Below are 27,821 nucleotides of genomic sequence, written 5' to 3' on the forward strand. Positions count from 1 at the left end.
CATTTGTTTTGTCGCCCTCTACAGTTTGGGAATGTACATTTAAGTGGGTGAATTTTGAACAGGGTTAAAGTTCATTTTTGGCACAGCTGCTGAGTCACCAGCATTTAGACTTTGGACTAAGACAACTATATTATTCCCTCAAGGGGGAATTTGTAGTAGGCCTACAGCATATTAAACAATATGACAAATTGTAGAAAAAAACAGACAGAATTACAAAGCAGAGACAACAGCATATAGCCCATGATGAACATCCATCAATATATAGAATGTATTTGGCAAATCTTTGAGATAACATGACATAATAAGATGTATCCAGGCAGAGTCCGGTTCGCTGTCAGCCTGGTCAGGTAAACCGGTGGCACAGATCAGACTGCCACACTCCCATGATTTTCCTACAGGTCTTGACAATTGTTCCTTTGGATCTATGTGAAGCAGACCGTTGAGCGGCCCAGACCAAGCAAGGAGGCAGAGGCAGAACGTCCAAAAATATAACCCGACGTGGGCATTTATTAAAATATGAACACATTACACACAGCCTCAATCCTGCTACTGCTGTTCACGTGAGCCCAGCCTGCAGCTACCAGGATCTCACACACACACACACCCACTCCCTAACAGACAGAGAAACAGAGCCTAAATACCCACACACACTAATCAGCAACTAGACACAGGTGAGGGGGGAGGAGACAACACAGGGCACCAGGTGCACACAATCCTTTAATAAATACTATCTCAATAATTAGTATTTAAAATGTGCAAATATGCCATACCAAACGGTACTGTGCAATCACGCTAATAAAGTGCAAAACTGTTCACTAAAGTGCTGAGTTACCAGGCCCGAAGCCGTCAGTTCACAGTGACGAAGTTACCTTCCTCACAATCTATTTAGCTGTTCTGGAGTTTTCAATCATCTTGCATGATCTTTATAGGAAATAGATTAATTTGCAGAGCACAAACCGACTTAAAACATAACTGGTTTAAAGGCTGAGGTGCAAAGTTCATTCTTGTGGAACACAATTACACCATAAAAGTTCTATAAGACATGTCTTTAAGCCGATTCATTCAAGGTCGTTTCATAACATGTATCTCCTATTTTTCATACATTGATATTAATATGTTTTTACATTTGACATTAAATATTGTCCAGATTGTATACTTGGTTTGCATAACATAGTTTTGCTGGTAAAATATGTAGTGCAATACATAGTACTTTTAACTGGACCAAACAAATAGGAACTACATACATTCTATATATTTTGATGCTCATTTTGTGTAATGTAATTATTCTGGTGATATTCAAAGTGTGATTTGTGTGTCTCTTTTCTGACCTTTCCTTTGTTTGTTCCAACTAAGTGTAATGTGATAATTCCAGTGTGTATTTGTGTAAAAGGATAAATAAACTCCACTTGAGCAGAGATTTGGCACTAAGAAAGATACAATTGGATTTTAATAATACTCCCCTTGCTGAAAAATGTATAATGTGGGGAGCTATACGTTACCAGTCACCCAGGGAGTATGAATAGTTTGTTGAAATGTTGCACCCGGTTGTCACTTGATAGCAGAGTCAAGCAGACACCGATGGGACAAAGTCTTTACCCATTGTCGCTGTTTCTGTCTGGAACATCGACATTCCTCAGACATTTATAGGATATTCACTTAGTGATTCCTACTTCAGGATGGACGTTGCAGACACCAGCGTAGATCTTTGGATAAGATGCCTAGGAAACGACTCTTTGCTTGTTTGTGACATCATGGGAGAAAGATGGGCCTGGGTCCAGCAATTCAAGATCCAACCTAGCCGTCGTCCTACAGCCTCTACACTGCTGCACTGTGCAGGGGTCACCTTGTACAACCATGTGTTTCTTGTGCTCCCAGCATCAGTGGCCCAGTGGACATGGAGGCCCCCTGTTGATCTGCCAGAACAGGCTCCCTCTAGCTAATTGCTGGGTTGATAAGCAACCTCCTGCTCACTTCCAATACTTCATCTGGCACCTGCTCCATCAGGATCCACTGGCTGTATGCAACTTTCCATGCAATCCATCATGAATACTCATCTCCCTTTGCTTTAGCCACTCAGTGCCTGGTGGCTGGGAGCTGGCCACAGTGGGCTTTTGGACCACTCTGAATCCTGTGATCCTGAGAAGCCACATGCTCACTACTTGGGACTTCATGGTTGTGCATGTCTACGTTTCGATTGAGGATCACTGTGGCTATGATTTCCCTTAGTCCACATCCCACCTTATACCGTTCGGTATATGTTGCACCTCACTTTAGTCACTGGGATAGGATATTTGGTACGCATGCTGATTTCAGCTTCTCTACTGCTATAAAGTAAACTGCTTTACTATTGGTAGCAGCTAGTGATAGAGACCTAAGCTTTCATATGTCTGTTTGTTTTTTTCAAACCATGTGGATGGTCAAATGTGAAGAATTGAGACTTTAAAATCTACATTTGACCTTGCAATGAAAAGGAGGCGTGTCACTGTATTGTATTTTGAAAAATCTTTATATAATCACTTGAACTATGTGCACAATATAGTGTCTAAACAGTCTGTGAACCTTCGTCTCATTTGTTTTACTTTCCTAAAACAGAAAAGCGTCTGCAATGTTTGTTTGTTTTTGGCAAAAGGGGCAGTATCTTTAGACTATTTCAATATTTTTAATTGTTCTTAAATCCGGTGGGGCTATTGATATTCAAGTTATATGTATATTTTTAAGTTATATTTATCAATGATTTATTCAAGTTGTATGTAAATCCAAACAATACCTACATACAGTCATGATATTTAGTGAGTAACTATTTTCCTTTTTGAACTATAAATCACCTTATGCCAATCCGCTGACACGCAAATCACATTTATTTTTGAATTCATGTAATCAGACCAGTGATCTAGTGGTGATACCATAGGGTGATACTGATGATACTGATACTTAAAATGTTTTATGTATAAGGGGAGGCGCAATGGATAGAGTTTTGGTGTTGGGATCAGGGGGTCACAGGTTCAAACAACTCCACTGCAGTCAGCATGTCGTTGTGTCCCTGGGCAAGACACTTCACCCCAAATTGCTCCTGTGGGGATTGCCCACAGTATTGAGTATGTAAGTCGCTTTGGATAAAAGCGTCTAACAAGTAACATGTAATAAGGGAAAGCAGGTGCAAGCAGGTTTCTCACACATTTGAGGAAATATTGAGCGATAACTCTTGGGTTATTGTTTGTTGGACCACATTCAAGCCATAGTACTTTACGTGAAAATCCATCTATGCTGAAAGGGCCACACCGAATGGCTTAAGTTTGTCATAACCGTCAGCATGCCACATATAGTTCGGTCCCATTGAGTGTTAGGTTCTCCTTATAAACCTTCTGCGAGATCTCCTCTCGCAGCCTCGAGGGTTAAGCTCCCGGAGCAAATTCATAACATCATCTCTCTTCACTCGAAGACTGTACTTTTGTTTTAGTACCTGCCACATTGTTCGGTATCCAAACAATTGTCCAGGTCCACGAAGTTCCAACCTGATGGCGTTAATTACAGCGATTTGAGAGGAATAACCCTTTCTTCGGTAAAACCCGGCTTGATTCAGTTTGCTTTTAAGAGTCCGCAAACTGATTTTTACACCGTGAAAGGTAGACAACATGTCCACGATTACAGCATACGAGTGACCTTCATTAAAATATTGCACGCAATGATGCAATATATCTGGTCCTTCTGTCTGGTCCTTGTCCTTTAAACACTCCAGAGATTGTCCACAAGATGAGCAAAAAGGTGTCACTTGTCCCAGGTTGTTTCTACAAAACGGACAAAACATGTTTACCGAACGTAAACACACTCCTACCTTCGGTCTTTCCGCCAAAACAAATTTGAGTCAATCACTATAACGTCACGTCGGGTATGATGGACATTCCCTTTCCGGTTTGTTTGTTTGATTGATTGATTGATTGATTGATTGAAAAGTTTATTAACAGCTTGTATATTGGGTACAGTACAGTACAGCTCAAAACATACAATTGTTAAGGGGATGCAGACCAGAGAATGACTTTCGTCTTGTTTACATCAGGGTCCCCCATTTCCAATTCATCATGTCATTTAAGACATATAAGACATATTTGACATACAGATGGCTTATTTACAATTGACATACAGGTGGTTTTTTTACATACAGATTGCTTATTTACAATTTTCATTTTAGATTTCGTTCTAATACATCCTAACCGGACATTTAAGACATACCAAGTCTACAGATATACAGTTAGTAACAGAGTCTAAAATGCGAGTATATACATAGATGGGGGGGGGAAGCTGTGCATTGAACGACTGGTTGAGATTTGTACCATTACCGGGGCCAGTTTTGCAATGCTCTCCCCCGAAGGTGCTCTTTAAGAAAGGTTTTGAAGGTAAGTATAGTTTTACTTTCCTTTACAGTTGTGGGAAGAGCGTTCCACCTTGATGTGGCATAATTGCGAAACGTGTATTCCCCCTTTTTTGTGCCAAATCTGGGTTTCACATGATTTGTGGAGCTCCCTCTGGTGTTATGATCATGGTATTCCTTGACCTTTGGGAATAATTTTGACATGTACATGGGTACCATGTACATGTAAATGTGTTTCGGGAAATGTTAAAGTGTTTCGGGACATTTTAATTTGTTTCAGTTATGGTAAAAGTGTTTCGCATTTTGTTAATTTGTTTTTGTTAATGTTAAATTGTTTTGTCCTTGGTAAAAGTGTTTTATAAAATGTAAATTTGTTTTTAGCTTTGTAAAAGTGTTTTGCATCTTGTTAATTGGTTTTCGTTAATGTTAAAGATTTTTTTCCTTGGTAAAAGTGTTTTTGCTAATGTAATTTTGTTTTATAAAATGTAAATTTCTCTCAAGCTTTGTTAAAGTGTTTCACACTTTGTAATTGTCCATTGCACTTCTCAGCCACCGTACGAATGGCACTATATGTTTCCACCACTAGATGTCAGAAGTGGTGGAAGTTCTCCAATTGCCAGTTCAAAGGGTTAGTTAATTTTTACTTTAATAGTTCTCAATAGTATTATATCAATGGCAACAAGTTGATAAGACGAAACTACTGTACATGATTTTTTCCCTTTATTTATTCAAGAACATAATAAACATTATACATTGTGTATACAAATAATACATACATATAATAAACAAATAAAAACAAAAAATACATACATTTTCACAATTAAAATGTAATATTTGTTAAATACACAATTCGTTTTGATTTCAAAAGGTTTTTGATAGTGCTAAGATTGTTTTAATTCTTGGTCAAATTGTTCAAAATTTGGTTTGGAGTTAGCTCATTTCTTTTTATGAACAAGACATTTCCCCAAATTGCTTTTGTGTTTGTATTGTTGGCACCATAGATTGTATAATGGCACTCATGGATGTATAAAGAGAGCGGTGGCACTGTCTGCGTCTCCGCGCCGGCGCAGGCCGATCCAGTGATACAGCGCTGGAATGAGCAGTGCAGCTGCCCGGGACATGTCAGAGTAGAAACCTGCGGTCAGACTCATTTCCAACACGTACTGCTTTCAACCCCCATGCTGAAGATGGGACAGTGCGGCATTACCTCGTCAAAGACCGTCCTGGTCTTTCTCAACCTGATATTTTGGGTGAGTTTGGAGGTTTAATGACGTGGAGGTTTTTTAAACGTGCGTCACTCGCTAGCTGTGTGCGACAATGCTAGCTGTTTGTAGCTATGGTAGCATATGTGTGAGTGCAGTCAGCTGTTGTGCTAGCTGAGGCAGCACACCTTTGTTTATCCAAGGAGGGATTAGTTTGAGAAAGTTATGGGAAAGACTTACGATTTTTAAGGTTTAATGATTTAAGTCAATGTTAATTGGAGCACCTTTCACTACGTTTTACAGTTAGTAAATGTAATGTTTGTGCTTAATACACATTTGTAAAAGTGCTCCAGGCTACTCTAGGATACTTTACTTGAGTATTTCCATTTTAGGATACTTACTCAACTCCTCTACATTTTGGATGCAATAATGTAGGCTACTATGTTTATTTGAAATGTTTAGTTGTGTTTCTTTCTTTTGTCTTCTCTCTAACTATTGTATCTTAATGTTGATGTAAAGCACTTTGAATTGCCTCTGTGTCTGAACATGTGCTATATAAATAAACGTACCTTACCATAGTAACTTTGCATATTTCAATTATGAATACAACATGTAGATGTTGCAGCATTTTTAAGTGGAACTCATTTTAAATAAATCCCTCTTGAAAAATCATATGCAAATGTTTTGCATAAAGTGGAAATATTCAAGTAAAGTACAAGTACCTAAAGTCTGTACTCGGGTAGTGTACTAGGTTACTTTCTACCACTGAGGAGAAGTGTTATGTCTGTAATGATAAAGGCCTATGGTATGCTGCTGAATGTTAGATTCTGACAAACAAACAATATGCATTCAGAAACCAATCACTTAATGAAATGTTTATTTCACCCTCAGGCTGCCGCTGGTATCCTGTGCTATGTTGGAGCCTATGTTTTCGTTACTTTTGATGACTACGATCACTTCTTTGAAGATGTGTACACCCTCATCCCAGCAGTGACCATTATAGCAGTTGGAGCCCTCCTTTTCATTATTGGGCTCATTGGATGCTGCGCTACAGTGAGAGAGAGCTACTGTGGTCTTACAACGGTTAGTTAATTAGTTTATAGGTTTAGCATGGTAGATTGGGATACTAAAGCATTTAAGTATTGATGAGTAATCAAAGATAAACTTTGAAACATAATGAAGAGAAGAGTGGGGCTTAAGGATGCATTAAAACAAGGCATAAACATGTAAAACCTGAGAATTGCTTTGTGTTATTTTACATAGAGTAAGTCGTTAGTGGTTGTATTCTGTATAACTTGAACATGCCAAAGGATATGACAACCCTCTTTTTACTTGTATGCATTAAGTGTCTGTTGTCTCACATTTTGAAATTCAATCCACAGTTTGTTGTCATTCTCCTGCTGGTTTTCTTGACGGAAGTGGCAGTGGTGGTTCTCGGATATGTTTACAGAGCAAAGGTGAGAAAGTAAAAAAACAAGACGGCACTTGTTTGTTTTTCTTGGCTTTATTTGAAGCTTAACCTGTAACCCCGTAAGTCTTCCAGCGAAATGGACTGCATTTATATCAAATAGTCCACCCATTAGGGAAGGAAAAACTGTGGAATTACAATCATGTTCGTATGTGAGATGTGTCATCAAATGTCTCACCCTTCTTAACCATTGGCAGGTTGAACATGAAGTTAATGTTTCTATCAAGAAAGTGTACGATGAGTACAATGGCACCAACAGCAATGCCCAGAGCCGTGCCATCGACTACATTCAGAGACAGGTGAGTCGGATATAATGATACTATTGTTTAATTATTTTAGTCTTATCCTGGGTAAGCAAGTATTTGACAGTAATTTTTCCATTGTTTGCATTTTTACAGCTTCAGTGTTGTGGCATCCACAATTACTCAGACTGGCAGAATACACAGTGGTATAAAGAATCCAAAAACAACAGCGTACCCATCAGCTGTTGCAAAAATAACGTTGTAAGCTGCACGGGGTCCCTCACTCGCCATGCAGATCTCTACCAAGAAGTAAAACAACCTTTACATGTGTCACATTCTTTTTATACCAAACACTTCTTACTTTAAAGAGGAGTCTGTTGCTATAGTTTTGTATATTTGAACTTATTCTGTGTGTGTAGGGATGTGAAGCTCTGGTTGTGAAGAAGATGGAGGAGATCATGATGTATGTCATCTGGACTGCTCTGACATTTGCTACCATCCAGGTATGTCCCTTTTTATACGACTTCGCCAGCTCTCTGTAGAATCTGTATTTTTATTTACTGGACCTTTGCCATATTGATTGAAATGTATTGGTTCTTGACTAACAGGCGCTGCGTTTTCAGTAGTGAAAACATTTGACTAGCAGTCAGCAGCATTATCATTGTGTTTTAAAACAAAGGTACTTTCAGTATGATTTAAAAATAAATAAAACATTAACAATTCTACTTGCCTCAAGATTGTCTGAATAATATAAGGCTACAGCCAGCCGCCTAAAATTAGCTTAGCATAAAGCTTATGTCTTTCTAGTTTTTTTTGTCCATACTAAGCTAACAGTCTCCTGACTCCATCTACATATTTACCATTCAACCATGAGTGGAATTGGTCTATCTCTCAGCAGGAAAGCAAGGAGTTTATTTCCCAAAATGTTTGACAGTTTGTTATTCCACTCTTGAGTAACACAACTACGGTGAGACTCCACGAGCCCCTAATATTTCTGAAGCGTTGTAACTGATCAGTAAAAAAGAAGATTTGTAAACCCCTACTAAGTTGTCTTTCTCTTACTTCTAGATGCTGGGGATGTTGTGTGCCTGTGTCGTGCTGTGCCGCAGAAGCAGAGATCCTGCGTATGAGCTTCTTATTACTGGGGGCATCTATGCATGAAGGAAAACACATTTCTCTCCATAACAATCACTTTCAGAATAAACATGTGTCTTTGGTGACAGCATACAAACAATCTATTACAAAACTAACCCTAATCACCAACCACACTTAAGTTACATATTTGACCTGTTTTTCCCAAAAAGGCTATAGACCAAATTCTTTAATAGTCACTGTAAATGAGATGTAGAAAGCATTCTGTTGCTCTGAGGATGGCACAAGGGCATGACACCTTTTTATTGTATACAATGTATGGAGTACAAATGTGGACAGGGTCATTTCCTCATGTTAGTTTGCACTATGTGTATGGCTTACAATATTTTATATTTCAACCTATCCTGTACTTCAATGACATTTGAATTAAATACGCTTACCTCCATGATTACTATTGCTACTACTGTTCTACGTCTACTACAACTATTATAGCTCAGTTTAGTTGAAACCTCAACTTTTACCAGCAGTTTACTGTCAAGACAAAATCACCTCAACAGCCCAAGTCAGTCGCAAATGTGTGCATGTAGCTTAATGGCTTTTTCCCCATCAACATTTGGGATTTTTAGTAATGTCTTCTAAACTCAAGTTGAACTTTGTCCTACAGCTGTTGTTTTTTTTCCTTCTCCACAGTCCACTGAAGGTAGTTTTAGAATTTTGATTTTCTGATCTGTAACAATAGCGAGACTCAAGACTGTAAATAAAATGTTGGAAAAGTTTGAAATGTAGATGTGCATTTACTGATTTAATGTTTGGATTTCTAAGACATATATTTACAAAGGTCTGAAATTGCTACACCAAATAGTTTAATTATTTCTGTCAAGACAAAGCTCACATTCACTGGCTGCTGTCATTGGAAGAACTCAACTTGGTCCCAGAGAAGAGAGGTCAAAGTTCAGGGGTTTCCCATGAAGAGGTTCCCTTATTTATTGAGGTTTTGGTCAGAGTTAAATCTGTTATGTTGTAACTATATGTCTTCAAAAATGAGGTTCGAGGTTACAAGGTGCTCAAAATATAACGCATGCATATTATACTGTATATAAGCTTAAATCACTAAATGAAGTTTTATCTCCTTTCGGAACATCTGGCTACCACCAAAAAAACATTGTTGACCTTCATATTGAATAGACTCGTCTTTGTTTTTATTGATAGACACTGTTTGAAATGTATCAGCCTTACCAGAGTAACCAGATACGTTTAAAACCAAATAGAGCTGATAACTCAGCCACCTGATCTAACAATAGTGCCTGGTTACATTCAGCTGTTTTATATCGATGGTTTTGGTCTAATGCTTTTCTAATCCAAATTAAATTTATCTTAAAAAATAAAGCAATAATGCAAAATAGTTCTTATTCAGCTCAGGCTAAAATCAATGTTAACCATGTGTAAAAAATAAATGTGTCTTTCATATTAATAAATACAAAGGAAATCCCATTTTCAAACAATTATTTTCTTTAACATTTAGAATAGAAAAAATAACTACACACAGGAAATCTATACATGCCAACAAGACAAATCTAACATTCTGCTTAATATTTAGGACTGACGAGAATACCACAGTATATTAATAAACAAGTGCAGTGACCTTGTGCAATAGATCACTTCATCTCCAGCTGTCCTTGGTATGACGGGCTCTCAACAGACCAGTAAGGGCAAAGTAATATGAATATGTGCCATAGCAATAAATAATTCATCTTTCAACACTGTCTCATGCTACTTTGTGACATTTCCTTTCTGTAAGATTGTTATGCAACAGCTCAAATGATCTAAAGGCATAGGGTTCATGAGAAAAACAAAACTAGCACTGTCGAAACGGCTACAGTCAGCTGTTCATTCGCTTGCTATCAGGGTCACTCTCTGCCACAGTGCATTTTTTGATTTTTCCACGGGTGCTATAGGTGGACATTTAAAAAAATCCTACTCATATAGGCTTTAATTTGAAAACCCTGACTGGCAAGTAAAAATAAAAAAAATATTTTGCCAGGTGAACATTTTTTTTCTTCTTAAATTAACTTTTGTTAATACTGATTCTGACCACAATAGGCTGAAGTGCACCACTCATAATTCAAAGCATCTGATTTGAGAAGATTAAAGTACATGTCCAGCCAAGAAACACATGATGGTACTTAACTTGCTAAAACACAATATATTCAACATGTATTTTGACTCTCCAAAAACGAATTATGCTGACATCTGTTTCCCAGAATAACTTTTTTTTGCAACATAGAAGGATTACCCTTCCAATGAAAAATATTTCCTAGTTCTTAAGTCATAAACACAGGGGAGAAAGGTTTTTGAGATAAAACTTAGCAAATTAATCGTCATTTGCTTTTGCTCACTAGCCTCTCAGGGCTTCCGCATTTAAATGATGCTTAAAAAACAAACAAGAACAACAGATAAGATCAAACTATAACGTTATTTGAAAAGACAAGGCCTTTACAATATATAACATGAGGACATTTAAAAGTCTAAAAATCCTCCATTAAGCTTCAGGTTAACTTATTCTTTAGCAAGATACGTGCCTGGGACCAATCCAGTAACTTCATTCCTTTTCACTGTCCACCAGCCATCTTCACCTTGATCCATGACCACCACCACGTCGCCGACAGACACAGAGAGCTCATCGTCCCCCTGAACAAACACACACACATTCAATCAAAAAGATATCCCTTAAATTAAACAAGAATCATTCCATTTGAATGTGTCTCATGTAGAAGCTGACCTGCGCCTCATAGTCGTACACGACCTTGAACCCCTCACTGCTCGGCTGGGGCACCTGACTTCCAGGAATGGAGGCGTATACTCCATCAGATGTTTCTGCTAAGGAGTTTAACAAGATTTAAGACCTAATCAGCACCGGTTTACTTACTGTGAATAGCAACTTTATACTCAAACCAGTGAATAAACTGATAATATGAAGTTAAATCAGACCATTGGCAAGCCGAACATATTGCTTATTGTTGGTGGTGGGGCAAAGCTGTGGTTCCCAATCTCTTTATGGTCCAATGTACCCCCAAAGCCTTAAACTCAAGTACTCTTTTCTAGCCTTTAATGACCTTGATCCTCCCTACATCAGTTATGTTCTTTCTTTTTCTTTTCTTTCAGCCAGATCACTGTACTTCTTTAAAATGCTCCTTATGAGTCCCTGAAATTTGTCCTGGTGAGAGTGCCTTCTGTTTTTATGCATACAAACTGAGACTTACTGCCTCTAGAATGTAGTACAGAAAGCTCTCTCTGTATTATTTTCAATTGGAAATTAAATACATTTTTTATCTAGATTTGAATTTGAAATAGCCGTGATTTTAAAGATGTAATCCTTGTTTTTAATGTTATTTTATTATTGTGTGATAAAAACAATAGTGTTTTTGTGTTCTATGGAAAGCTATTTGGTGTGCATATGGACCCTGGTTGTGAGTCACTGGTGTGAAGAAAAAAACGTATAACCAAATCATGAAACTTATAAATGTTCCACACCCTGTGTTGCCATGTTCTTGCGCCTTACACAATCTGTCATTTTGAAATGTCAGTGTTATTGGAATGACTTTATACTTTACCAGTAGGTTCATTGATGTTCAGTTTGGAGCCACTGGAACAGTTTGACTGCAGAAGATTTGAAAACCTACAAATTGGGGAAAGTATTCGGTAAGAAATATAGACAAATTATTTAGAAACAACCATCTTCATTATCTATCATCAACATTCATTTGGAGTTATTTCTGACCTTTTTATCACTCCTACGAATCCAACAGTGCCGTTACTGTCTCCTGTATCTTCCCTCTTGTAGTAATTTTGGTATTCAATAGGTGCTGTGAAAGAAAAATTAAAATTCAGTAAATTCCTAAAATACTAATGCTTCAGCGGCATTGCCCTTTTACACACAGTCCATCACCTGTTTCCAAACGTTTGAACATTCTGTTGTACGTTTAAGCAGCAACTGAGAGATAATATTAAAATGTCCAACATGGAATATATTCAAATCCAAATCAGGGAAGCTGCCAGGGCGTGATCCTACCTGAGGCGGTCGAGCCGGTGCGCTTCATCTCCACAAAGCCGCTGTTGTCTGCTATGATGTCACAATTTTCCAGTGATGTCCTCACATTATCGTAGCACTGAAAGAGCAGTTTGTCTAGAGTTAATTTAAATACACAGTACAGAATATTGGAAGTTTACTGAAAGTCTATCCTATTTAGACGTGCGGGAACAGCTGCACACACCTCATCATCTTTCACACACTGCATTGATAACTGGTTACAGTGCACCCACAGAACGTTCCTCAGTACACTGATGCGGTCTTCTTCCTGCTGCTGAAACACCTGCAAAAGAGTGCCATTGGGAAAATAATAAATCATCTATAAAGAATTGCAGCACAGTACATTTACAACACACTGCTGTATGAATATATTGATGCAACTGGTAACTTCCTGTACAACAAAAGCCTCCAGCAACCTTAGCCACTGTGTGATCTGTCAACTTAAAGGTTCCTGGCTTTCATTTAAATGCGTTTGAATGCTTCATAGTTGAAAGGTATTAGTTTATGTATTGTTTTAAATGTATTTCCTTTTGTTTACTGATTTCACGTGTGCATGCGCTTCCTACAATTGACCTATTTTAATGATTGTTGATGTTATCACACAGGAAGACTTTGTTCCCCGGGAAACAATTTTGTAGAATGGTGACTCACTTTCTAGTTTGCTTATAGGAAGTATTCCTGCACATCCTCATTGACAAAACAAGCCTGGGGTATTAGCAATCTTTGTATAAGTCCGTACATTTTCAAATGCACCAAGCTTTGTACATAACGTGATAGGGGAAATTCAGATTGTGGTACCAACCTCACATGTGTTGATGTGTGTTGTATCCCACTCCAGTCGAGTCTTGTCAAGCTGTTCAATGTTTGACATGTACTGTTTCTCTTAAGACAAGAACATATTTAATTGTTAAAAATACAAGAAGAAAAAAAAGGATCTCTCCAAAGATATATAGATCATGCTTTAATCAACTCTCAGGTTTAGTTTATAAAGTGCACCCAAGTGTATCTTTGGAATCCTAAAATAAACGGGAAGTTAATGCAATCACACATTTTATAAATATGTTTCTGGTAAACCATAGCGGTTTCCTTGGACAGCATCTTAACATATCAACGTTTTGACATGTCAACTTACCAGCCTCCTCTGCAGCTTCCCTGTACTGTTTAGACTTGTTGTTCATCTGAAAAATAAAGCGAATACAAAATGACGCATTGTCTTTATATGTGTAAACATGTAGTTTTCCCTATAAAAGGGAACATAGTTAATTGCATCAGGGCTTTGATAGACACTCACAGCTTATAAATTACTATATTTAATAATGGAGTCATAGGCAAAGATAATTTTCCAATCTATCAACGTTTAAAATAACTGTAGATAACAGCAGCTTGAGAAAATAGGTATCTGGTTTCCAACAACAGCAAGTCATTTTGGATATTCATCCTTTTTTTATTGTAGAAAATAAAATACATTTACATTCAATGTTGCCATTTCTTAATATTCTTTGTAAATGAGATGCTGCGTAAACTCTCATGGGGCACTGACGATGAAAAGAAAAAGCATACACATACTGTTGTGTTATATATACAATATGATTACTACATTTTCTTATTTCTATTTCCCTGAACATTAAATAATCGACAGACTTGAATAGTTACATTTGTTGAGTAGTTCAAATTGAAGAGCCTGCTCGTGTGAAAAAGGCAAACACTGAGAGGTTCCTTTTGTTACTTGACTTTCAATGAAGAATAATGTATTAATGAAGGTAGTCTGTTTAGAGTACCACTGTGTTCACTTTAATTCTTAGTTTAAGAAGTGTATTTGTGTATTACTAGACAACTCACTCAAGTATTAAACATCGTGTGTCAAGTAGTTGTAATTTTGAATTCATCTAGACGGCTTTAATCTGAGAAATTCTACATTTTGTGGAAACAGTCAGTATTACATATCTTAAAACATGTCTAGGATCAATAAAGATATACTGGTGTGATATATTTTTAAAGATAGGCAACAGCACCAATGCTTTCATAAAGTCAAGTCTATATTTTCATGACTTAAGTAAAAATCAGTGCACTGGACATTTTATGACAGATTTACCTTCTCGATCTGTTTGGGAGTGGCTGTGGGAGTGTTGCCCAACTTCTCAGCTGTAAGCTGTGCCTCATCTGCTTCCTTGCATCGCTGCTCATAGGACCTTTTAGACTAGGGGAAACAGAACAGAAACCATAAAAACATTAACGCTTGGTTCTTTGAAGCATTGACAGGAAAAGGAGGGGCTAGGGGGGGTAAGTACAGTCAAGAAAATGAGTGCATCAAAAAAGACTTCACTTCTTTCTTTTGAGTAGGGAGAAGTGTAAGCTCATGTGCTTATCACACCAATGTGTTGTGACTGGCTTCCAGCTATTATCTTGCAAAACCATAATCTTCTAAAACAGTACTGAGGTATTTTTAGAATACCTTGTACATACAGTACAGTATCATCTTAAATCTCTGCAGAACTGTAGCCACACGTCATACAGATCATCACGATAATATAAATTGACCGTACATCTATTGCTTTCTTGTAGATGGAGACTTTTGTCTTCTGGTCCTTCTCCATGATGACTTCATACTAAAAATTGAAAAACATAATGTTACCACCAATACAGCATTATCATCATCAGAAACCACACTGAAAGAAGCAACTGTTTTTAGACTTCCTCTGCATGCAAAAGAGAAAAAAAGGCTTCATGTGGGTACCTTTTTCCGGTGTTCTTTCTGTCTTTCTCTGAACTGCTCCATTCTCTTCACCTCGTCCTTTAGTAAACCAGAAAGCTGAATGTGCAAGTTTCCTACATTTTCCATTTCTGAAAAACACGGAAGATAAAAGTTGAAATACAGACATATACTGTATAAGGCGGAAATAAAAAAATAAAAAAGGAAATCTATTTTGTTCTTACGTGTTTTCATTTCATCAAAAGATTTTCTCAAAGTGCTGTGAAAACAAAATGAGGCAGAATAAAAGTGAATGCATTTTTTCATGAAATATTTTCTGCACTGTGTAGTTACGAAATGTAGACTTAGACATACTGATGAATATAGCAGTGCTTAAATGCACACACACCTACCAGATCTCATATAAACCCCCAGCTTTGCGTGCAATTGTGCATAGTTCCTTGCCATATTTCTCCTCTGCTGATGCCCTACATGGAAAAAACCATATTAGAGCTGAACCACATTTTAGTGATGTCTATTTAATGATTCATCAAGTACAATACATCAGAAATGCAAAACACACCTCATTTTTAAGAGCTCCTCCATGTCTTTGCATGTCCGTCGACCATCATTTAGTCTCTGACTTATCGTCTCATACCCAATATTACTGATGAAGTCCACTCCCTGGAACCATAGAAACCATAATGCTCTTTCAGTGATACAGGAACATGGGGAAAACCACACATCATGTAAGATTTGGGAATAAAGGTTAAAATTATGTTAATAAAAACATGTTTTGTGTAAGATGTAAGTTTCTTCATTGCTCATTAAAAGAATGAAATCATCAAGTCTGGGCAATACTTGATGATTAAAAGCTTCTCAACCGCAAGTTTGACTATAATGATGTTTGAGATGTTCAACCTTTAGGTATTGAGGTGGTATACCAAAACAAAATTGAACAGTAACACACTGTTGCTGGGGTTTGAATGAAGAGCCGCACAGAAGGAGAAGTAACCAAAACGACTCCAGTATTCATCTACAATGCTGAACAAATGTGAAAGTTCTTATTGACATGTATATTGTCGTGGGGTCACATTGGATATGAGACTACTGATAGCAGCATTGGAATAAAAAAAAAAAGGAAAGCACAAACTTTACAATGTAAACTGAATACTTTGTTCCAGACAGGCCAGTACAGTACCTGATGATCTGCATATTGATATGGTTGGAAATGAATATACTGTGTAAGTTACATGCACGCTTTGAATTCTGGTCTGTTGCATTGTTGCACTCTGTGCGGTTCTGAAAAGGCAGTTAGAGGCTAATAAGGAAGAATAAGAGTAACAGGAAACCTTCAATAATTATACAGCAGGCAGGGTTACCACCATAACACTATTTTAAAAGGTTGTTCTGAGAAAGAGCTGTTTGGTTTGTGGGACACACCTGGGTTCTAAATACACACTGTGTGACGGAGCGGGTCACAGAGTGACTGACTCCGCCACTGACAGCCGACACACGCACACACAGTCACACACACACACCAAACATTTCCTGCTCTCTTCCTAAAAAGGAACCATGCAATTTATTATTTATTGTGTGTTTGTTAATTTGTTAAATGATTATGTTAAGAGGTGGTTAACCTGTTTTATGTTTGGGTCGGATTTTTATGTTGAAATGTGGTTTGAAGTTTAATTGTTGTCACCTGTTGACGGTAAGCATGTGGGAGGGGCTATGAGCTCAAAAGGGACGGGGATTGGCCCTGGAAGGGATCACTCGGAAGAATGTTGCAATGAAGGCAACAGCTGGGACATGTTCAGGAGATGGTTGCAGAGAAGGCAACACCAGAGCATGTTTACTCTAATGAGTGATGGACGGCCTGTTTTGGATTTTTATTTTGTTGTTTAAATTGTGCTGGTTCCGTTTTTTTGTTTTGTTGCTGTTATTAAAGTTTTGGAGCTTAACCCGACCGACTAGGCCAGTGTTTGTTAACGGACAAATAGAGCCCCGTCACACACTGTATAACCCAGAGGTAAAAATAATTGTTTGGCTTATCAAGAATCCGCACATAAAGAAATAATAATACATGTTTTAATCAAGTAACAAATCAGTTGCAGTTCAGTTAGTTTCAACATTTTAAAAGTAAAGTAAGCAAAGTAGGTTATAAGTCACAAGACAGGACAGAGCGCTAACCAACTGTAGTCAACGATTGGCCTCAGATATGGTATAAGATTACAAGTGTATTGATCCTTAAACACTCTCTAGACTAAATGAAAAACCTTAACAGGGTAGACGTGGAAAATTACACAATATAACCTTGAAACTCCAGTGAACAAATCAAATACAACAACCCTAACTTCACAGCTTAGAAAGACTCATGGTCAACTTGAGCACTGAAGAGAAACATAAAGAAGTATGGAATAGTATCATCACACTGACTCACCCAGAAGGCATCTTTAAATTGTACTGTCATCTTGGCTTTGGTCAAAAAAAGTCCTGGTTGGAGAATCCACTTAACTCACTTTATAAAGCTTGGCAGTGTAACAGGCTGTTGCTCGATGGAAGTGAAACAGAATATGACACATGCAGGAAACCAGCATTCAACAGCAACACTTACTAACTCGCTCATTTGATTCAAATAAGGAAGAGTTGCAACACGTTAGCTTTAACCGCAACTGGACTGATACTTGTGTCAGTTCACTTTTGGCACCTCTGAAAGGAAAATTAATAATACACAGACACTATTCAACAAACCAATTGCATTAGTGTAATTGAAACAAACTCAATCGTGATGTCCTTAAAGAGTGGTTACAATCATATTATCAGTTAAACCTCCCTGCTATTCAGGAATATGTGCATTTATATTGGACAAAACAGGAATAGCTTACAATATAATACATTTCAATATAAAGGCCCTGCAACACATTATATGTTGTGAAGCTTCCGATGTTTAGATGTTCCTGAAACATTCTAGAGATGTGCAACTGGCCTCAGTGATGTATTATACTTGTGTTGCAATGTATGTTTTTCCTGTTATTTTGTCCACACAACTTAATAGAGCAATGTCGATGAGTAAGATCTACAATGGGGTAAATTCCATGACTAATATCAGTACCGGAAATAAACCACGTAACACCTTCATTTGAAAAAAACAAGAACATTACATTTAGTTATAGTTCATCGTGTGAGACATGCAGCTGTCTGCCATAGTCTGTCACTTCACTGTTCATGAATATTTCTTGATTTTTCAAAACTTCTGCTTCTGAGATCCTCCCATCTCCATCTTGATCCATTTCCTTGATGAGGTGTAGAGCCTGTCGATGGCAAGAAGACAAAATAAACTATATGTAATCCTACCAAGCAGTAGCAACAGGAACATTATTTGCCCATGTATTTAAATGTTGTTTAAATATTTAGCAATTATGCAATCAAAATCTGGGAACATATTTGAACAGTTGAGTGTTACCTCTTCTCTTGCTGAGCCGTAGCTGTTAGGCGCAACCCAGCGGAGCTGCTCGTCTCGATTCAACTTGCCATCCTTATCTTGATCATAGAGGTCTTTAAACCGCACTGTTTCTTCTATCTCCCACTGTGAAGGGGAATCCTCTGATGAAAACAAATGAAGTGTTTATATTGCACTAGGATTATGAATGGGCATAGCAAAGGAAACAACAAATACATCTCTGTAGTCTTACCATCACCTCGAACATCTCCAATAAATTCACTCAGACTGATAAGTCCATCTTTATCTGTGTCATATTCACTCAACACATCTTCAATGGCAAAATCCTATTAGGAAATAATACATTATTAAAGTGTAACAGGAGAAATGAACAGAGCTCTTGTAATGGGTGGGAAAATGCATTAACATATCAGGTGATGCAGGTAAACTCATTTTACAGCCATGTGATCCACTTCAGAGGGATGGGTGAAGGCAAGAAACTCTGTCACATTAAGCCCGGGTGTGCCGTCCACATCAGCAAAGTCAAAGCGGCTCCTCTCCTTCAAGTGGAGCTAATGGGGATATGTGCATATGTTTAAGTAGTATGGATAAACCTGATTGTGGTTTAATGTGATTATTAACAGGACAATAAAACTACACCTACATGTCTGAGAGACTCTTGCTCTGGGTCCTGCAGAACATCGCTGTCATCAAAACTGATGAGCTGGCCATGAGCAACAGTGTTGTATTCCTCCCATGTTACAACACCATCTTTGTCAGTATCAAACTCAGGGAACCGCTCCTTTGCATCTTCTAGAGCATACTTTCTATAGACGTGCTGAATCCATAGCGTTATCTCCTCTGGTGATAAAAACACAAAATATTTAACATGACCTTTCACTTCCTCTTCTTATCTTTGCTTGCTTTTCAAAGGTTCAGAGAAATAAATGTACCTGGATTTAGCACATTGTCAGCATTTGTATCAATCCGCTTCACAATTTCCATCATCTTTTTCCTCTGTTCCGCTGGGCTAAGTTTCAGTATCTCCTCAGTGTCCTAGAAGTGTACGAAGTATATTGAGAGGAAAGTGAGCAGTTTCTGAATGAAGATTAGAAAATATCTCAAGATTGTAATAAAAATAAGTGGCAAATATTTAGAAACCTCTCCCAGCAGGACGTTCATGTCATGTTCAGGGTTGTGCTGCTGGCCAACATAATGATCTTCGTGGAGATGTTTAAGAGAGCTTTGTCCAAATCCAAACTGAAGTACCAGCAGTCCCAGCAATGCAAAGGATGTCATCTATTGAAAGGGTTATCACAATTATAAATATAAAACAAAGGGGTGAATATATTGAAAACACAACAAAGTGCTATTAATTAGCTTCCAAGTATAGTTTTCTTGTTAAAATGATTCATTAACAGGGAAACTAAGAGCTATGCTATGCTTGCTATAGTGCAATTGTGCGACCTTGCGGTCAGCTGGTGAAAGTTCACACAAACAAAGTAAACTTTGTGTGTGAGCCTCTTGTTCAGATGAAACCTGTTTAATCTAGCAGAAACAAGTCCGTATTCAGTGAGGAAATAGGGGGGCAAACCGGCCTTAAGGCTGTTAGAACTACTAGTTCTTGTCTACAGTAGCCCAGTTTTAAACATCGTTGTTCATTCTTAATGTGTACGAGAGAGAATGAGAGAAGAGATATACAGGGACAACCAGAGACAACCAGAGACGAAATTAGCTGTGTTAACCAAACATATATACACAAGGCACACAAGCCAGTTAAATAGTAACTGCGACAGAGCTGAACAATAATGTTGGAGATGTTGTCATTACCGTGAAAAGTCCAAATAGCTATCATCACACCAGTGTTATTTACAGGAGGATACGGCTACTTCCGGTCACATATTTCAAAATAAAGTTTTATATTCGGCCCATGTCTAACTGTTTTGGAAGCAATTCGTGTAAACAAAGATATTAGCTGAGTGTTGGGTGAGTTTCCCAAAAACAAATATTTACCCGCAAACTGAGACATTTATAAAGTTACTAGATGGATGTGATTTTCCTTAGCATCTTGTTCTCTAGTCTAAAATATGTTTTCAGTCAGTAATCCACCTCCCCAAAAGTGGTATTGGTAATTGATTTAACCAGTGCTGGAATTGGGCCGGTACTCACCGGTACGCAGTACCGGCACTTCTGGTTCTGACCCATGGAGTACCGGCACTTCTTGCTCAGTACCGGCATGCTGGCGGTACTCCGGTACTCATGCACCGTGCCAGTACTCAACACTCTCCCGCCGTTCTTATTATACATCCATATATATATATATACAGCCGCCCGGTACTCAGTAGATGCGTCATGAGGTGCCGAACGGACATTCTCATCGCTCTAACCGCTGGAGTTTCACAGCGGCTGTCAGCTGTTTACTCCTGTCATTCAAACAGAACGTGCTGGAGAGGGGGCGGGGCTTATCTTCTCCATGTAAATACTGTGGTGGAAACGACTATGTCAAAATTAACCTATTTGACCGTGATTTAATAGTAATACACGTTTCAAAATAATAATAATAATAATAATAATGGAGAAGTAACAACATACTGAAAACTGTTAGTAAAACCATGTTTTAATGCTTTACAATTTTCATACCTAGATGCACGTGTGTTGTGTTTATGCAGTGCAACTCCCACCCAGTGGGTGGCTATGTAGAGTGATAGAACAGAGCAGGCACGCCCCCGAGAGAAGGAAAGCAAGTCACGTCACAAATTAGCATTTCTAAAATGTTAGCGTGGATTAATAAAAGTGCAAAAAGACAGCGGTTGTCGCCGGAAGAAACTTCAAATACAGAGAATGCTGTGCCTGTGTTGGAAATTGTGTCTGATGGGGAGCTTTCTTTGGTTGATCCTCCTGCTCCAAGTTCTAGTGCATTAGCATTAGCACTAGCTCCGCCGCCTCCTCCAGAGCCTCTAACTTTAGCTGCTGCTGGCGCAACTGCCACCACCAACACCGGGCAAAGCGATGCACCTGACTGCTGGACAACGGACCAGGTGCAATATTTTTGCAAGACCAATGCATGGCTCCTTCTTAAAGATAAGAAGCTAGGATGTCGGATATGCAGAGATGTCAAATCTTTGGGAATACACACTGGACAAGGACTGAAACTGTCAACTGAATGGGGTGAGTGTGCAGTGTCTCATTTCGGTGTTGACAAGGGCAAACAACAAGCTAGCCTGAGAAAAAAAATCAAAGAAGATAAAGAATCACAAGCCCATGTAAAAGCTGCTGACATCCTTACATCTGCTTCACGTGAAACTATTCAACATCAAGTGCAGTCTATGCATAAATCTGAATTAGACACCACTATCAGAGTTTTTCGAACGGCATATACAATTGGCAAACATAGCCGGCCATTCACAGACATGCCAATTGATTTGAATGTACAGAAACTGAATGGGCTGAACGTGGGCAGGGTTTTGCACTCCAATAAAACCTGTGGCGAAATCATCGACCACATAGCTCATGAGCTGAAGAAAAAAATGGCAAAAGACATTACAGAAAACCAAAGAAAACTCTGTGTTTTGGTCGATGAATCTACCACTATTAGTGGTAAAACGGTGCTTGTTGTGTGTCTACGCTCAGCATTAGCTGATGCTGAGCCCGAAACGTTTTTTTGGGAGCTGATCGAGTTGGATGGAACAACGGCTGATGACATCACAAAGGCGTTAATGGAGTGTCTTGGAAGAGATTTTAACGAGGACTTTTTAGGTCAGTGTTTCGTTTCTTTTGCATGTGATGGGGCTTCAGTCATGCTAGGGAAGAGAACAGGCGTTGCTACCCAGTTGTGTAGTAAATTCCCAAGCCTGTTTGTGTGGCACTGCTCCAATCATCGTCTAGAGCTGGCAGTTGGGGATGTGGTCAAGGAGGTCTCAGGGCTCAATCATTTCCAGATCTTTTTTGACAAACTCTATTCCTTGTTCCATGCCTCCCCCAAAAATCAGAGGCAGTTAGCGCAGTGTGCGCGAGCAGTCGGACAGCGTCTCATGGTGATAGGGTGTGTTTTGTCCATCCGCTGGGTGGCTTCAAGTGAAAGGAGCGTCAGAGCAGTCTGGGAAAACTACCGAGTGCTTCATGATCACTTCACAAATGCTGCAAACGACACGAGCAGGGATTCCAGAGACAGAGCAAAGTACAAGGGCCTGGATGATGTGCTCACATCTGCAACGTTTGTCAGCAATCTGGGACTGATGTACGATGCGCTCACAGAGCTCAGCGACCTCTCTCGGCAACTCCAAAAAAGAGAGATGACACTGCCTACAGCAGATAGGCTCTTAACTCGAGAAATACGAGTTTTTGAATCCATGGTCACCATGCCTGGCCCACACATGACTACAGTTCATACAGCTCTAGCTGAGAAGTCCTTCAAGGGTGTTGCCCTGCGTGAGAATGGCAGGCTTGTACAGATTCATGCAGGTCAGTTTTTCCGCAGTATGGTAGAGAATCTGAGACACAGAATGACTTCCACAACCTCCTCTCATGTTAGCACAAGAGAAATCCCATTACATGGCCGGGAGGCCCGGGACAATCAGCTAATCCAGGACATAAAAGTTATCCATCCTGGAAGTTGGCCTGAAGAGGAGTTAGACGTACAGTATGGGGACGTAGAGGTGCTACGTTTGTGCGAAGTGCTGAAAGTGGACAGAAGAGAGACTGTTCAGGGCTTTCGCGAATACAAGGAAACCAGGGCATCCCGTACACCTGCTGCCATGGAGCCTCTACTGAAAGCAGTCCGAACCATCGCTGTCTCCACTAGTGAGTGTGAGCGGGCATTCAGCTGCATGAACGATATCCTTACTGCAAAAAGGAATGCTCTCTCTGTCAGCCGACTGTCCAGCCTGGTTTTCATTAAATGTAATGGACCATCACTAGGACAGTTCAATCCGGAACAGTATGTGAGGTCCTGGCTGGCAAAGGGAAGGAGAAGTGCTGATGAAAGAGCCTGTCCAGCTCCAGCCCCTGATACTGATGTCCCCAAGGCCTTCTGGAGCCTTTTCTAACAATGTGAAGTATATTGCAAAGCAGCTCACCCAGTGAGAAGACTTTTGGCATAATGTGCCGATTTGTACAGATCCTGGAGATAGAAGGACTTCAGACCAACCAGGGAGTTATCTGATCAGCTTGGTGTTCAATGTAACTCTTTACCATGGCTCAGACTTTGTTACTTGCAGTTACAGTTTCTCATTTTAGATTGTGCAAATTTTGCATTTGTTTTTACATGTTCTTTGTTCATGCTCTTTATCATTTTTCTGAGTTGGAAAGTTAGATTGCATCATAGTTTACTTTATACATATTTGTATTCTTCAGTGGTGAAGTATATTGCAAAGCAGCTCAGCCATGTGAGAAGACTTTTGGCACTTTTTCGTTTTTCGTTTTCTGAGTTGGAAAGTTAGATTGCATTCAAAATGTACAGAAATACTTAATTTTGTTAAAGCTTTTTATAAAAAATGCTTCTGACCAGAGCTTTGTTTCCTTGTCATTAATGTTGAACACCACCAGAGGGGCTCTCACCTGAAAGGTCTCTGCTTCATGTGTCTTCAGCAGAAGATCTAGACTTTGATTGCTATATTTTCAGTTAATATTGACCTTACTGAGCTTTAGCCATATCCGCTGCCTATCATAAAAAATGTTAAGTACAGTGAACCTTTCTAAAATATACAGTAGTAAAGAGACAAACCCACCAGCATTATAGTAGCCACATTCTTGTTTGTGGGCTGTATATATAAAATTGACTTGAAAAAGTTGCTGATTTTAGAGTACTGGCACCTTTTTCATTCCAATTCAAGCACTGGATTTAACACAGGTAAAATATATACTTTGCACATTTAGTAATTAGTATGTAGATCTGAGTCTGGTCGACCGTCGACGGGCCTTGTATGTTAATGAATTTGGCCTCACTTTTCTGTGCATACAGATCAGTTCCTGGCCCAGGTTATACCTATGCTATTTTCAAAGTGAATGGAGAAAGTAAAAAGTCTGAAAACGTTAAAAACTCCAGCAACACTTGTACGACAAAGAACAACAAAGGTCATCATGATTTCAGATTACTTGATATAGGCCACAATCCCTTGTTAGCCCTGGAGTTTACTTTAATTACTACAAAAGTTGACTTTTACTTTTGACAGGTGTTGCTGAAGAAGCAAGATAGACATACAGCTCAACTAAGAAAAACAGTCTATTTATATAGGTGAATAAATAGACACCCAAAGAGAAATATAAAAAAACACCATAAATTGCTTAAGATAGATAGGTCAATGTGTTAGGCTTTTATTTTGAAGGCAGCTTTACTTCTCTTCTGGTTTGCTTGACTCACACTGAGGGCTCAACCACACGTCCCGCCCGATCGTATGGTTGCTATGGTAGACAGGAAGAAGTCCCGCCCTTGACCTGAACTATACAGTACGTGATTGGCTGGAGTATATGTTGTGACGACGTTCTTGAGATTTAATTGGATGATCCCATCGTCAGTCAAAAATGTCAACTTAACATACTTCCTGCTTTTATTGTTAGGTTGTCCTCCCCACTGTCATGTTTTTAGCTGACATGTTTTTTCCATCAATCTGACAACAAGAAAACCGTGTCCATATACTTGTTTTTCCCACTACTGAACGTTGAACATACCGCGGGTCGATGTCCAAAGACAACCGCCATGACGGACGACGGCGTGGCGCTGGGCAGCACCGTCTCGGCCCGAGAAACAGCCAAGGTGGGGACGGGAGGGAGAGGTCTGGAAGCAACAGCTCCGGGTCCTCGCATGGAGGAGGAAAAAGCAAGAATACATCCATAACCGCCCTTAAGGTACGTTGTGACATATGAGCTTGTTGCTAACTGATGAAAAACAGCCAATCATTCCGAGGCAATTCTAGCTAGCTAGAGCTAAAGTGTCTGTATACTTGGGTTCAGCAAGCTGGATGATACATCAGGAGTAGAGCATTTTATGGTGACCTTACCTGCCGCAGGTGCTGTGTCAGCCCAGGTGATCCTGACATGTTTTAACCATAACTAGTAGCACCCACTCGGGCATTTGAATTGAATTATCATAAAGGGCCTTGTGCGACTGCTGAGAAAAGGCTTACGCATAAGGGGATTGTTGTGCTTATATGATACGGTCACATAATCATCAGTAGCTTCTTTCTTAAGACTGTGTAAAGTTTGTACTATTTACAGGCAGTCAAACCATGTGGGCTTCTGTGTGTTGTCCCTAAGCAGCCTATGAATCATCGGACGCTGAGTCCAATCAGATCCAGAGCATCACCCTGTGTGGCTAATGCACACACTGCCTCTGAGCCTGCAGCTATAGCTCTCATCACTGGCAACTCAGGGTGGGGGGTAGAGCGGCAGGCCTGCTGTGTGCACATGACTGCACAGTGTTGTGGCAGAAGGAGAGTGAGAGAAGAGAAAAGGAGAGAGAGAGAGAGGGCAGGGAAAGCTGAGGAGAGAATCTGTAAATATAGGAAGCTACATGCAGTGGAGAGCAGAAGAGAGTGGCAGGCAGATAGACAGCAGCAGGCAGAGAGTGAGGCCTAAGAAGTGGCTGCTAACTCAGCAGAGCACTGAGGGCTCAGGCTAGATTACAGACAGTAACGACAGTCAAAGTAAACGACAGGACTGGCAGACTGCTGAGCACTTGTCTGTCTCAATCGCTACTGGGAGAGGAGTTGACACAGCTGGGCAAGTTGCTATAGCAGTGTGGACTACACAGTGGGAATCTATTTGGGTCCTGCCGTCAGATGACGACGTCACTTTGTGGCAGTGCTTGTGAGGGGGAACAGGTTGCCTGACGTGGGCTTCAAAAGTATGTCAGGGGTGGATAAGGACGAGGAACCTGCTTACAGGCTGTACTTCTATTCTGTATGTATCCTCTAATCTTTTGATTGTATCTGTGTCTCTCCTAACAAGCAAGATCTCACCCACTGTCATGCTACTTGCATCTGTTTGTATTCCCTGCCCAAAGCGAAACCTTATACTTGCCCCTTACTCAGCAGGCTAGAAAAAAACACTGTCTCTTATGCATGGGGAAGGATTGCCTTGTCAGAGACTATAACACGTTACGCTCTTCAATGTATCCTATTTGTCTGCAGTCGAGGAGGGAGAGGGCTTGTTTGCAGCCGGTTAAGTGGATCAAGAGAATGTTACTGTACGCCTTTCTTTGCCTCAGCTGCAGCACAAAGTTAGCCATCAGTTGTAAATAGGTAAGGTATTCCTACAGCATTCATAAGTCATCAAATGGCTGCCTAGTTCGTAAATGCAGAGTAAATATTTACAGATTGCAGAATGGTGGATTGATGTTGACAAACGTCTCTAGTTGTTGCTGATTTGAGCTTTGCCTGTGTTGTTTAAGGTTCTTTTATATCCCTTTTTAGATCTTTTATACTGGGCAGAATAAAGCCCATGCCATTTGACATGTAAATAATTTTGCTCACCAAAAGTAGGTCAGTTGGGTATCTCCCTTAGGGACATACTGCTTCTGCATGTGTAACCCCTAATGAGCCACATTTACATTATTATACTGCCATTCAAGGATAGCCTGCTTTATGTTATGTCTCATAAAACTACGTCTCATAATTCTCACTTGTTTTGTAAAAGCCTTGAATAAGACATCAACTGTATGATGTATCCCTCTTTTTTCTATTGCAACTGTATTGCAAACGTGATATTTCAGCTTTCTTATCTGAATAGTGTTGCTCGTGAGAGACAGCCAAGAAAAGAGAACGGTTTGTTCCATGACTCATCTGCTATTAAGAGGAGAACTGGCTCTCGATGTTCATGATAGTAACAATGTATTTCAAGTCTGAAACGACATTTTATCATTGTCTGACCAAAAAAGTCAAGTTTTTCTTTGGAATTCTGTCAACATAACATGACATCATTTAATAACAGTGCAGACGAGTCTTGGAGAGGGCACACATGGAGTGGAAGACCCAGAATGATAAGCCTCGAGGTATTGGCTTCTGTGTTGTTTTGTAACCAGATTGCCAGAAGTCAGGACATTAAGTGATGTAAGATTACAAAGGCAAATTAGACTGTTGGGAACACCGTGTTTGTTTGTCTCTGTCATTGCATTGCGCAATTGAGATGAGATGTTATTGCTCAGGGTCTTAAGCAGATTTGGTCTATGCATAAATGCAGGAGCTGTTTGTCCAAACTGCTGTGAGACAGAATGTGAGATGAGGTTGCATAGTGCTGTTGAT

General features: G+C 39.4%; 5 protein-coding genes across 7 annotated transcripts in view; 3 read left to right on the forward strand and 2 right to left on the reverse strand.

Annotated features, from left to right (window-relative positions):
* The first annotated feature begins 1,676 nt into the window (after positions 1-1,676).
* On the forward strand, positions 1,677-2,335 carry ch25hl1.2 (cholesterol 25-hydroxylase like 1, tandem duplicate 2). Its single transcript, XM_034233590.1, is given in 6 exon segments — positions 1,677-1,932; positions 1,935-1,967; positions 1,970-2,000; positions 2,002-2,078; positions 2,081-2,255; positions 2,257-2,335. Coding segments are annotated over 6 exon segments (651 nt in total).
* Positions 2,336-5,368: 3,033 nt separating this feature from the next.
* tspan3a (tetraspanin 3a) lies at positions 5,369-9,146 on the forward strand. 2 transcript variants are annotated; one of them, XR_004570748.1, is made up of 8 exons: positions 5,369-5,616; positions 6,460-6,651; positions 6,951-7,025; positions 7,234-7,335; positions 7,435-7,587; positions 7,698-7,781; positions 8,347-8,576; positions 8,627-9,146. XR_004570748.1 is itself a non-coding variant. In XM_034233605.1 (7 exons), exons 1-7 carry the CDS (start codon positions 5,389-5,391, stop codon positions 8,437-8,439), a joined length of 927 nt encoding a protein of 308 aa, XP_034089496.1. In that variant the 5' UTR covers positions 5,369-5,388; the 3' UTR covers positions 8,440-9,146. The 2 variants fall into 2 exon arrangements, 1 of the variants encoding a protein (XP_034089496.1); XM_034233605.1 differs by having other exon boundaries at positions 8,347-9,146.
* A 164-nt stretch (positions 9,147-9,310) lies between these two features.
* pstpip1a (proline-serine-threonine phosphatase interacting protein 1a) lies at positions 9,311-17,719 on the reverse strand. Of its 2 annotated transcripts, none has more exons than XM_034233603.1 (15): positions 17,587-17,719; positions 15,730-15,830; positions 15,560-15,634; positions 15,392-15,426; positions 15,192-15,298; positions 15,001-15,063; positions 14,550-14,654; positions 13,590-13,635; positions 13,260-13,339; positions 12,642-12,740; positions 12,440-12,536; positions 12,149-12,233; positions 11,982-12,046; positions 11,150-11,244; positions 9,311-11,058 (listed from the first exon to the last, which is right to left on the reverse strand). In XM_034233603.1, the coding sequence occupies exons 1-15, from the start codon at positions 17,614-17,616 to the stop codon at positions 10,927-10,929; spliced, it is 1,215 nt and encodes a 404-aa protein (XP_034089494.1). In that variant the 5' UTR covers positions 17,617-17,719; the 3' UTR covers positions 9,311-10,926. The 2 variants fall into 2 exon arrangements, with proteins under 2 accessions (XP_034089494.1, XP_034089493.1); XM_034233602.1 differs by having other exon boundaries at positions 11,150-11,247.
* On the reverse strand, positions 17,218-20,511 carry rcn2 (reticulocalbin 2). Its single transcript, XM_034233604.1, has 8 exons — positions 20,416-20,511; positions 19,747-19,884; positions 19,539-19,641; positions 19,250-19,446; positions 19,044-19,157; positions 18,839-18,932; positions 18,610-18,749; positions 17,218-18,457 (listed from the first exon to the last, which is right to left on the reverse strand). Exons 2-8 carry the CDS (start codon positions 19,882-19,884, stop codon positions 18,314-18,316), a joined length of 930 nt encoding a protein of 309 aa, XP_034089495.1. The 5' UTR covers positions 20,416-20,511; the 3' UTR covers positions 17,218-18,313.
* A 4,590-nt stretch (positions 20,512-25,101) lies between these two features.
* The window catches only part of scaper (S-phase cyclin A-associated protein in the ER), a 61,968-nt gene continuing 59,248 nt past the window's right edge, over positions 25,102-27,821 (forward strand). Inside the window, 1 exon segment of the mRNA XM_034233601.1 lies at positions 25,102-25,428. Within this exon segment, the coding sequence (XP_034089492.1) occupies positions 25,261-25,428 (168 nt within the window). The 5' untranslated portion in view covers positions 25,102-25,260.

The sequence above is a fragment of the Gymnodraco acuticeps genome, unplaced genomic scaffold (genome assembly GCF_902827175.1).
Source record: "Gymnodraco acuticeps unplaced genomic scaffold, fGymAcu1.1, whole genome shotgun sequence".
NCBI lineage: Eukaryota > Metazoa > Chordata > Actinopteri > Perciformes > Bathydraconidae > Gymnodraco > Gymnodraco acuticeps.